The 12,361-nt window shown below is 36.3% G+C and overlaps 2 protein-coding genes across 3 annotated transcripts in view; both read right to left on the bottom strand.

The window, feature by feature from the left end:
- Positions 1–2,355: 2,355 nt before the first annotated feature.
- Positions 2,356–2,874, bottom strand: LOC141392216 (uncharacterized). Its single transcript, XM_073965170.1, has one exon. It carries the CDS (start codon positions 2,872–2,874, stop codon positions 2,356–2,358), a length of 519 nt encoding a protein of 172 aa, XP_073821271.1.
- Positions 2,875–3,592: 718 nt separating this feature from the next.
- Positions 3,593–12,361, bottom strand: part of Kr-h2 (transmembrane protein 33-containing Krueppel homolog 2) — a 36,259-nt gene continuing 27,490 nt past the window's right edge. For both annotated transcript variants that reach the window (XM_073967573.1, XM_073967572.1), the window contains exons 3-4: positions 4,674–4,807; positions 3,593–4,600 (exon numbers count right to left, since the gene is read on the bottom strand). In XM_073967573.1, the coding sequence (XP_073823674.1) occupies positions 4,375–4,600; positions 4,674–4,807 (360 nt within the window). In that variant the 3' untranslated portion in view covers positions 3,593–4,374. The remainder of the gene's footprint in view (positions 4,601–4,673; positions 4,808–12,361) is intronic.

Below are 12,361 nucleotides of genomic sequence, written 5' to 3'. Positions count from 1 at the left end.
TTTCTCTAAAAATTAATGAACTTAATTTTTTTTTATTTCTTCACAAACACAATGTTCTTTTTTACCAGAATTGCTTTTTGACAATTTGAAAATAAACCATATTCATCGGATTGACTGGGTTTCATTTTGAAAATCAAAACTATTTTGATTTTCCTCAATCCATAAAATTCACACACACATTCTCATATTTTGAAAAATTTACACATCGTCACCATAAATGCCGGAAGACGTAACCCACAAAAATAAAACTTTACAGGAGAAGCAAAAAACGTTATAAAATGAAAACGGTGTTATAAAATATCGAAAATTTTTAGTATCGTGTTTTAAGACAGAGAAGAAATATATTTTTGGAAAAAAATTAAAATTTTTTCCAGAATGTTAGAAGCTGTGTGGGTTACGTCTTTTGGTAGGGTATTTTTCTGAAATGCCAAACGACGTAATCCACAGTTTATTGAGTATACATTTGAAGAAAGTAGTATAAATGAAAAATTATAATTAAATTAGAATTAGTTTATTGGCCTACGCGGCTAAGCGAACTTTATCGACAAAATGTAGTTAATATAAATTAAGTGATCTGTAATAATTTAAATTAAACTTTTAATTCTCATAAGGAATTTTGTCAAAAAAGTAGGATGGAGGATGCACCGCTTCAAAATTTGCGGAACTTCTCTATGGTAGAATCTGGTAGTCGTTTTTGATATCAGTTTTAAAACAGATTATACCACTAGGATCATAAGCCAATTCGCAGTTTATTGACAGTAGGAACTCCTGTCTTTTTGTCTAAGTAAACCAATACAGAAAATTTCTTTGTATTGGAACGACGTGAATTTTGACCATATATGTACAAGTTTTCGTATAAACGTCTCAATATTCACGTTACGTACGTTCTTTCTCTTGGAAAAATGAGCAATTTCGAAGCGACCTGCCTTTACAAAATGATGATGTACATCCGGGCTTCATTTGTCTTGCATTGCCTTCCCAACAACCACTTCCTTTTGGCCGTTTAAGATATCGTTTTCCATATATGCCGTTTTAGATGTTTATCTAAATCAGGGCACAGGGGTTCTGTCATCCTCTTCAATTGTTTCAATTATGGATTTTTTTCTGTAAGACATATTGAAAACCATCTAAACTAAAAGTTGTTGATTTAAAAATTAACTACAAGAATGGTGTTTGTGATTTTTGAAAGTAGCCACCATTTTTGAGATATCTTCAACTTAGAGTCAAATTAAACATATGGAGAAATAAGCCGATTGAGAGCCAAAACTGTTAAAGGGAGCCACCATGTGATAGGTATTTCCATAAGCTTTCATACGAAATTCATTTTGTAGTAATCGGTTCAGTAGAACCAGGTCTAACCCGGTTTTTGAATCTGGACTTTCGGGTCAAATAACCGGATAAGCGGATCCGCTCCACATGAAAATTATACATTTTCGTAATCAGCGCAATAAACTCTACTTTTAGCATAATATTTTCTGGAAAAATCAAAGAATACATTGAACACTACTGATGTTTCATTTTAAAATAGTGAGGGTTACGCCTTTTGTGTTTTATGAAAATTACAGTATGTTGTTACGTCTTTTGGCATTTCTTGTATAGGATCGTGATTTTTAAATATAGATGCTTGAAATTTTGCCAGAACATGTATTTTAGCTTTATGTATCTGATTCCACCAAAAAACGTATTTCCATTTTCTTGTCGGTTACGTCTTCCGGCATTTATGGTGACGACATACTACTACAAATGTTGACATCAAAATTTGATAGTGTATGGGGCGCTTTAGACCGTTTTATTTTACATTTTCTTTTACTTTCATGTCAAAATTTCAGTGAAATTACTCTTAGGGTGGACCGGGACTTAGATCGGGTTCCATACTAAAGTAATTTTACGAAAATGCTGTAGTGGGGAACTATGGTGTTAGCCCCCTGTTTTTGTAAAAAATTAATTGTTTTCACACGAATTTTCAAATTTTGTATATCTATTTACTCGACTTAGCGCAAATGTGGAACGCGGATTTTTGAATGAGGAATTCTTGACTTTATATAGAACGTGTCTACAAAGAAATAGGTGCTGAGCTATGTATGCCCAAATTATTACGAATGTATACGAACGAACAGGGGGTAAGAACGCCTTTCATGGCTTAAAATCTTTTTGTTCTGCCATCTATTTGTCACAACAGATGACAAGAAATGAACAGGGTGTTTCGTAAAATTATACATTTTTCAATTTGCTTACTAGTATCACCCTATGTCCATTTAATTTCGGGGAATATGACATCATGCAGCTTCAAAAAAGTTCTGTTTTTTTAGAATCGTTTATTCACAACAAAAACGTTTCTTTAATTCTACCCTCGTCTTAATGCCCATTTTCAACATCTTCCAACCAGGCCGCTTTGCATCCACCAAAATTGTAATAAGCAGCCGGTTCTGGATCTGTAAGATCATCATATAAATCCGAATCTCGCGCCCATGCTGGCCCCAATTCTTTGGCAACAACAACATTACGCCAAAATTCCATCATTTCACATTTCAATAGTTCATCACGTAATTTTACGACCCACTCGTTATACTCACTGGGCGAATAATAGACAGCATTTTTCTTATGCTCCTCCAACAATAATCCCGCTAACCTTTCTTTGTCCTTTGTTTCCGCTTCATTGGAATATGCATTAAATAATAACTTCCAAACGGCCTCCCGAGCTGAAGCATCAATTTTATTCCATATTTCTTCTCTCATCTCATCCGGAACATAAAGATCGGTCATCATTTTTTCTTGCATTAATTTAGCATAATCCTCGAGGGGAGTTGTTAGCGATAGAGTTGCATCAAAGTCGGCAAAATCATCCGGTACACTTTCAAAACTATCTTCAGACATTTTTAGCCGTTTGCGGTCGTCTTTGTTCTTGTCTGATGTATGTGGTTGTTAACTTGTGTTTACACGATGCAATAAACAGCTGTTCTTGAAGGCATAGGGTTGCCAAAATTATTCTACAAAATATTCCAGTTTTAATGGTCGGATGGCCCCTTAAAATATATTCTCTAAAAAAACCACTTTTAATGGTCGGATAGTAATTGATAAATACATCATCTTTAAAAAATCCACGTTTAATGGTCGGATGGCCCTTGAAAATATTCTTGAAAAATCCAAGTTTAATAGTCGGATGGTCCTTGAGAAATATTCTTTAAAAATCCACGTTTAATGGAAATTCATCGCGGAGTTTTCATGCAGAATATCCTAGAATAGAGGCTTCGCTAACCAACAGTAAAAACGGAAACCTCTATCACCATCATGATGCCTATTCAAACGGATTATTGAGTTTTGTCTTTCCGCCATTTCATGTTAAAGAAGAATGGGAGAAAACGTATGAGAAATTTACGTTCTATGAAGAGCACAATGCAGTGTGATTGACAAACTCGATGTACTCATCGCAGCACAAAAATACATCTATTAAGGAAAACAATAGTGCTTTCAACAAATCTAATATTTTATAGACAATTCGTATTTGGATCGAAACGATGCATCTCATTTTCCCATCCAGCGGATTGGGACCAACCTAGTGTTAAAATTCAAAAAATGAATTAAAAACTGCACATTTTAATTTTTTAAACATTTTTTTAACTGTTCCCATGACGTGGTTTGTTTTCTCCTTTTTTCTGTTTTATTTAATAATAAAAGTCAATAATTTATTCATATTTCTATCTTCTTTTTAAACACATTCATCTTTCAAATAATTAATCAAATTCAAATTTCGTTATAGGAGAATTACAAAAAAAAAAATATGAAATACTATTTAAGAATTAAATTACACAACACATTTTAATAAGAAAAAGAAAAGCTATAGAAAATAATATGTCAATAATACCTTCAATATGATAGGAAAGGATTGGCTTTTAAAATTGTGTAAACAACAATAAAAAAAATAAGAAAATTACAACAAAAGTTAAATTAAATATACCTTCAAGTGGAAAAAATTAATAAATAATTTCATATAGAAAAGAGGGGCATCCATAAAACTAACTATGGAGTGTATGGTGTGTGTGTTGTTCGACATTGAGGTTAGATTAAGGGACAAGAGGTAGGGTAGGGAAAAATTGAAATAAATTTAGCTTAGACTAAAATAATTCAATAAACATACAATAGTATAAAATAACACAAAAAAGACCACACAACATGAATTACATTAATAATAGAAATTTAAACATAAACTCCTTTTTCTTCTTTTTTGTCGTCGTCTTTCTTCTTTCATTCTTTTTGTATAGAAATACAATAAAATGTATGTAGTACAAAAGAAAAGTTGAAGAAACCATTAAAGGCTTATTGTTTTGGTGTTAAATTTAGTATGTTCTGGATTGCTTTTTGTTGGTTGTTTCTTGTTTATTGCTGGGCTGGAGCAGGTTGTGGTGGTGGTGCCAAACGGCTAATAAATGCAATGGCACCATGAACAACTTTCCCCACTATGCTTGGAGAACGAGCAGCCAATGCCTCAGCGGTCATACGCAATTCAGCGAATGCATTTCTGGTGTAGGGATTGCGACGGGAGCTATAACGCATAACAAGGAAATGATAGTACATAATGGGTGTCATAAGACCAGCTCTACCCCTGTTGTGAGAGAAAAAGTAAAGAGTGTTAGTTAATATGTAAGTGAAAATGTAAAGTTGTATTAAAAACTTACATGAATGTCATGACTACAGCCAAAGGCATAATAAAGATTTCAGCGAAGGAGGCACCCTTCAAAATGTTACCAGCTTGGAATTCAACCAGGGAAATGAGGAAACGAGCACCCCACCAAGAATTTTGACCAATGATCTGGAATGAAATAGGAAAGAGATTTTTTGAATCACATTTTAAAATATAAATAAAATCTAGAGAAGAATAGAAAAATGCATCTAAAAGGAGGCCAAAAACTAATCTATAGACCCTTTCTAAAAGAAAGGTTACTTCTAGAGACCTTTCCTAAAAGAAAGGTTACTTCTAGAGACCTTATATGAAGGAAAGGCTACTTCTATAGACCCTTTTTGAAAGAAAGGGTGCTTCTGTAGACCCTTTCTGATTAAAGTGGTGCTTCTATAGGCCCTTTCTGAAAGGAAGGGTGCTTCAAAAGCCCCTTTCTGAAGGAAAGGGTGCTTCTATAGCCCCATTCTGAAGGAAAGGGTGCTTCTATAGACCCTTTCTGAATAAAATGGTGCTACCATATACACTTTCTTATTAAAAGAGTGCTTCTATAGGCCTTTTCTGAAAGGAAGGGTGCTTCTAAAGACCCTTTCTGAAGGAAAGGGTGCTTCTATAGACCCCTTTCTAAAGGAAAGGTTGTTTCTATAGACCCCTTTCTGAAGGAAAGGGAGCTAATATAGATCCATTCTGAAAGAAAGGCTGCTTCTGTAGACCCTTTCTGAAAGAAATGGTACTTAAAAAGACGCTTTCTGGAAGAATGGGTGCTTCTATAGACCCTTTCTTAAAGAAAGGGTGCTTCTATAGACCCTTTCTTAAAGAAAGGGTGCTTCTATACACCCTTTCTTAAAGAAAGGGTGCTTCTATACACCCTTTCTTAAAGAAAGGGTGCTTCTATACACCCTTTCTTAAAGAAAGGGTGCTTCTATACACCCTTTCTTAAAGAAAGGGTGCTTCTATACACCCTTTCTTAAAGAAAGGGTGCTTCTATACACCCTTTCTTAAAGAAAGGGTGCTTCTATACACCCTTTCTTAAAGAAAGGGTGCTTCTATACACCCTTTCTTAAAGAAAGGGTGCTTCTATACACCCTTTCTTAAAGAAAGGGTGCTTCTATACACCCTTTCTTAAATAAAGGGTGCTTCTATACACCCTTTCTTAAAAGAAGGGTGCTTCTATAGACCCTTTCTTAAAGAAAGGGTGCTTCTATAGACCCTTTATTAAAAAAAGGGTGCTTCTATAGACCCTTTCTTAAAGAAAGGGTGCTTCTATAGACCCTTTCTTAAAGAAAGGGTGCTTCTATAGACCCTTTATTAAAAAAAGGGTGCTTCTATAGACCCTTTCTTAAAGAAAGGGTGCTTCTATAGACCATCCTTTCTTAAAGAAAGGGTGCTTCTATAGACCATCCTTTCTTAAAGAAAGGGTGCTTCTACAGACCCTTTCTTAAAGAAAGGGTGCTTCTATAGACCCTTTCTTAAAGAAAGGGTGCTTATATAGACACTTTCTTAAAGAAAGGGTGCTTCTATAGACCCTTTCTTAAAGAAAGGTTGCTTCTATAGACCCTTTCTTAAAGTAAGGGTGCTTCTATAGACCCTTTCTTAAAGAAAGGGTGCTTCTATAGACACTTTCTTAAAGAAAGGGTGCTTCTATAGACCCTTTCTTAAAGAAAGGGTGCTTCTATAGACCCTTTCTTAAAGAAAGGGTGCTTCTATAGACCCTTTCTTAAAGAAAGGGTGCTTCTATAGACCCTTTCTTAAAGAAAGGGTGCTTCTATAGACCCTTTCTTAAAGAAAGGGTGCTTCTATAGACCCCGTTCTTAAAGAAAGGGTTCTTCTATAGACCCCGTTCTTAAAGAAAGGGTTCTTCTATAGACCCTTTCTTAAAGAAAGGGTGCTTCTATAGACCCTTTCTTAAAGAAAGGGTGCTTCTATAGACCCTTTCTTAAAGAAAGTGTGCTTCTATAGACCCTTTCTTAAAGAAAGGGTGCTTATATAGACACTTTCTTAAAGAAAGGGTGCTTCTATAGACCCTTTCTTAAAGAAAGGGTGCTTATATAGACACTTTCTTAAAGAAAGGGTGCTTCTATAGACCCTTTCTTAAAGTAAGGGTGCTTCTATAGAGACTTTCTTAAAGAAAGGGTGCTTCTATAGACACTTTTTTAAAGAAAGGTTGCTTCTATAGACCCTTTCTTAAAGAAAGGGTGCTTCTATATACCCTTTCTTAAAAAAAGGGTGCTTCTATAGACCCTTTCTTAAAGAAAGGGTGCTTCTATAGACCCTTTCTTAAAGAAAGGGTGCTTCTATAGACCCTTTCTTAAAGAAAGGGTGCTTCCATAGACCCATTCTTAAAGAAAGGGTGCTTCTATAGACACTTTCTTAAAGAAAGGGTGCTTCTATACACCCTTTCTTAAAGAAAGGGTGCTTCTATAGACCCATTCTTAAAGTAAGGGTGCTTCTATAGACCCTTTCTTAAAGAAAGGGTGCTTCTATAGACCCTTTCTTAAAGAAAGGGTGCTTCTATAGACCCTTTCTTAAAGAAAGGGTGCTTCTATAGACCCTTTCTTAAAGAAAGGGTGCTTCTATAGACCCTTTCTTAAAGAAAGGGTGCTTCTATAGACCCTTTCTTAAAGAAAGGGTGCTTCTATAGACCCTTTCTTAAAGAAAGGGTGCTTCTATAGACCCTTTCTTAAAGAAAGGGTGCTTCTATAGACCCTTTCTTAAAGAAAGGGTGCTTCTATAGACCCTTTCTTAAAGAAAGGGTGCTTCTATAGACCCTTTCTTAAAGAAAGGGTGCTTCTATAGACCCTTTCTTAAAGAAAGTGTGCTTCTATAGACCCTTTCTTAAAGAAAGGGTGCTTATATAGACACTTTCTTAAAGAAAGGGTGCTTCTATAGACCCTTTCTTAAAGTAAGGGTGCTTCTATAGAGACTTTCTTAAAGAAAGGGTGCTTCTATAGACACTTTCTTAAAGAAAGGTTGCTTCTATAGACCCTTTCTTAAAGAAAGGGTGCTTCTATATACCCTTTCTTAAAAAAGGGTGCTTCTATAGACCCTTTCTTAAAGAAAGGGTGCTTCTATAGACCCTTTCTTAAAGAAAGGGTGCTTCTATAGACCCTTTCTTAAAGGAAAGGGTGCTTCTATAGACCCTTTCTTAAAGAAAGGGTGCTTCTATAGACCCTTTCTTAAAGAAAGGGTGCTTCTATAGACCCTTTCTGAAAGAAAGGGTGCTTCTATAGACCCTTTCTGAAGGAAAGGGTGCTTCTATAGACCCTTTCTTAAAGTAAGGGTGCTTCTATAGACCCTTTCTTAAAGTAAGGGTGCTTCTATAGACCCTTTCTTAAAGTAAGGGTGCTTCTATAGACACTTTCTTAAAGAAAGGGTGCTTCTATAGACCCTTTCTTAAAGAAAGGGTGCTTCTATAGACCCTTTCTTAAAGAAAGGGTGCTTCTATACACCCTTTCTTAAAGAAAGGGTGCTTCTATAGACCCTTTCTTAAAGAAAGGGTGCTTCTATGGACCCTTTCTTAAAGAAAGGGTGCTTCTATAGACCCTTTCTTAAAGAAAGGGTGCTCTATAGACCCTTTCTTAAAGAAAGGGTGCTTCTATAGACCCTTTCTTAAAGAAAGGGTGCTTCTATAGACCCTTTCTTAAAGAAAGGGTGCTTCTATAGACCCTTTCTTAAAGAAAGGGTGCTTCTATAGACCCTTTCTTAAAGAAAGGGTGCTTCTATAGACCCTTTCTTAAAGAAAGGGTGCTTCTATAGACCCATTCTTAAAGAAAGGGTGCTTCTATAGACACTTTCTTAAAGAAAGGGTGCTTCTATAGACACTTTCTTAAAGAAAGGGTGCTTCTATAGACCCTTTCTTAAAGAAAGGGTGCTTCTATACACCCTTTCTTAAAGAAAGGGTGCTTCTATAGACCCATTCTTAAAGTAAGGGTGCTTCTATAGACCCTTTCTTAAAGAAAGACCCTTTCTGAATAAAAGGGTGATTCTAAAGACCCTTTCTGAATAAAAGGGTGCTTCCATAGACCTTTTATAATGGAAAGGGTGCTTCCATAGAACCTTTATAATGGAAAGGGTGCTTCCATAGAACCTTTATGATGGAAAGGGTGCTTCCATAGACCCTTTCTGAAGGAAAGGGTTCTTCCATAGACCCTTTATGATGGAAAGGATGCTTTCAAGAAATGAAAGAAATGGTGCTTCTAAAGACTCTTTCTGAAAAAAGGGTGCTTCTAAAGATCCTTTCTGAAAGAAATGATGCTTCTAAAGGCCCTTTATGAAAGAAAGGGTGTTTCTAAAGACCCTTTCTGAATAAAAGGGTGCTTCTATAGAACCTTTCTTAAAGAAAAGGTGCTACCATAGACCCTTTATGATGGAAAGGGTGCTTCCACAGACCCTTTATGATGAAAGGATGCTTTCATAGACCCTTTATGATGGAAAAGGATGCTTTCATAGACCCTTTATGATGGAAAAGGTGCTTCCATAGACCCTTTATGATGGAAAGGGTGCTTCTTTGTACCCTTTCTGAAGGAAAGGGTGCTTCTAAAGACCCTTTCTGAATAAAAGGGTGATTCTAAAGACCCTTTCTGAATAAAAGGGTGATTCTAAAGACCCTTTCTGAATAAAAGGGTGATTCTAAAGACCCTTTCTGAATAAAAGGGTGATTCTAAAGACCCTTTCTGAATAAAAGGGTGATTCTAAAGACCCTTTCTGAATAAAAGGGTGATTCTAAAGACCCTTTCTGAATAAAAGGGTGCTTCCATAGACCTTTTATAATGGAAAGGGTGCTTCCATAGAACCTTTATAATGGAAAGGGTGCTTCCATAGACCTTTATGATGGAAAGGGTGCTTCCATAGATCCTTTCTGAAAGAAAGGTCGTTTCTATAGACCCTTTCTGAATTAAAGGGTGTTTCTATAGACCCTTTATAAAAGAAAGGGTGGTTCTAAAGAAGTTTTCTGAAAGAAAGGGTGCTTCTAAAGACCCCTTCTGAAAGAAAGGATGCTTCTAAAGACCCTTTCTGAAAGAAATGGTGCTTCTAATGAACCTTTCTGAAAGAAATGATGCTTCTAAAGACCCTTTATGAAAGAAAGGGTGCTTCTAAAGACCCTTCTGAATAAAAGGGTGCTTCTAAAGACCCTTTCTGAATAAAAGGGTGCTTCTAAAGACCCTTTCTGAATAAAAGGGTGCTTCTAAAGACCCTTTCTGAATAAAAGGGTGATTCTAAAGACCCTTTCTGAATAAAAGGGTGCTTCCATAGACCTTTTATAATGGAAAGGGTGCTTCCATAGAACCTTTATAATGGAAAGGGTGCTTCCATGGAACCTTTATAATGGAAAGGGTGCTTCCATAGAACCTTTCTGAAGGAAAGGGTTCTTCCATAGACCCTTTATGATGGAAAGGATGCTTTCAAGAAATGAAAGAAATGGTGCTTCTAAAGACTCTTTCTGAAAGAAAGGGTGCTTCTAAAGAACCTTTCTGAAAAAAAGGGTGCTTCTAAAGATCCTTTCTGAAAGAAATGATGCTTCTAAAGGCCCTTTATGAAAAAAAGGGTGTTTCTAAAGACCCTTTATGATGGAAAGGGTGCTTCCACAGACCCTTTATGATGAAAGGATGCTTTCATAGACCCTTTATGATGGAAAGGGTGCTTCTTTGTACCCTTTCTGAAGGAAAGGGTGCTTCTAAAGACCCTTTCTGAATAAAAGGGTGATTCAAAAGACCCTTTCTGAATAAAAGGGTGATTCTAAAGACCCTTTCTGAATAAAAGGGTGATTCTAAAGACCCTTTCTGAATAAAAGGGTGATTCTAAAGACCCTTTCTGAATAAAAGGTTGCTTCCATAGACCTTTTATAATGGAAAGGGTGCTTCCATAGAACCTTTATGATGGAAAGGGTTCTTCCATAGACCCTTTATGATGGAAAGGATGCATTCAAGAAATGAAAGAAATGGTGCTTCTAAAGACTCTTTTTGAAAGAAAGTGTGCTTCTAAAGAACCTTTCTGAAAAAAAGGGTGCTTCTAAAGACCCTTTCTGAAAGAAATTATGCTTCTAAAGGCCCTTTATGAAAGAAAGGGTGTTTCTAAAGACCCTTTCTGAATAAAAGGGTGCTTCTATAGAACCTTTCTTAAAGAAAAGGTGCTTCCATAGACCCTTTATAATGGAAAGGGTGCTTCCATAGAACCTTTATAATGGAAAGGGTGCTTCCATAAAACCTTTATGATGGAAAGGGTGCTTCCATAGTCCCTTTATGATGGAAAGGGTGCTTCCACAGACCCTTTATGATGGAAAGGGTTCTTCCATAGACCCTTTATGATGGAAAGGATGCTTTCAAGAAATGAAAGAAATGGTGCTTCTAAAGACTCTTTTTGAAAGAAAGTGTGCTTCTAAAGAACCTTTCTGAAAAAAAGGGTGCTTCTAAAGACCCTTTCTGAAAGAAATTATGCTTCTAAAGGCCCTTTATGAAAGAAAGGGTGTTTCTAAAGACCCTTTCTGAATAAAAGGGTGCTTCTATAGAACCTTTCTTAAAGAAAAGGTGCTTCCATAGACCCTTTATAATGGAAAGGGTGCTTCCATAGAACCTTTATAATGGAAAGGGTGCTTCCATAAAACCTTTATGATGGAAAGGGTGCTTCCATAGTCCCTTTATGATGGAAAGGGTGCTTCCACAGACCCTTTATGATGGAAAGGGTTCTTCCATAGACCCTTTATGATGGAAAGGATGCTTTCAAGAAATGAAAGAAATGGTGCTTCTAAAGACTCTTTTTGAAAGAAAGTGTGCTTCTAAAGAACCTTTCTGAAAAAAAGGGTGCTTCTAAAGACCCTTTCTGAAAGAAATTATGCTTCTAAAGGCCCTTTATGAAAGAAAGGGTGTTTCTAAAGACCCTTTCTGAATAAAAGGGTGCTTCTATAGAACCTTTCTTAAAGAAAAGGTGCTTCCATAGACCCTTTATAATGGAAAGGGTGCTTCCATAGAACCTTTATAATGGAAAGGGTGCTTCCATAAAACCTTTATGATGGAAAGGGTGCTTCCATAGTCCCTTTATGATGGAAAGGGTGCTTCCACAGACCCTTTATGATGGAAAGGGTTCTTCCATAGACCCTTTATGATGGAAAGGATGCTTTCAAGAAATGAAAGAAATGGTGCTTCTAAAGACTCTTTTTGAAAGAAAGTGTGCTTCTAAAGAACCTTTCTGAAAAAAAGGGTGCTTCTAAAGACCCTTTCTGAAAGAAATTATGCTTCTAAAGGCCCTTTATGAAAGAAAGGGTGTTTCTAAAGACCCTTTCTGAATAAAAGGGTGCTTCTATAGAACCTTTCTTAAAGAAAAGGTGCTTCCATAGACCCTTTATAATGGAAAGGGTGCTTCCATAGACCCTTTATGATGGAAAGGATGCTTTCATAGACCCTTTATGATGGAAAGGGTGCTTCTTTGTGCCCTTTCTGAAGGAAAGGGTGCTTCTAAAGACCCTTTCTGAATAAAAGGGTGCTTCTATAGACCCTTTCTGAATAAAAGGGTGCTTCTTTGGACTCTTTCTGAAGGAAATGGTGCTTCTTTAGACCCTTTCTGAAACAAAGGATGCTTCTTTAGACGCTTTCTGAAGGAAAGGGTGCTTCTATAGACCCTTTCTGAAGGAAAGGGTGCTTCTATAGACCCTTTCTGAATAAAAGGGTGCTTCTTTGGACTCTTTCTGAAGGAAAT

The sequence above is a fragment of the Musca autumnalis genome, unplaced genomic scaffold, assembly GCF_047663935.1.
Source record: "Musca autumnalis isolate F117 unplaced genomic scaffold, ASM4766393v1 scaffold_2, whole genome shotgun sequence".
NCBI classification, from domain to species: domain Eukaryota; kingdom Metazoa; phylum Arthropoda; class Insecta; order Diptera; family Muscidae; genus Musca; species Musca autumnalis.
Note: the sequence above shows the minus strand (reverse complement) of the source record. Positions and strands in the feature narration are given on the sequence as shown.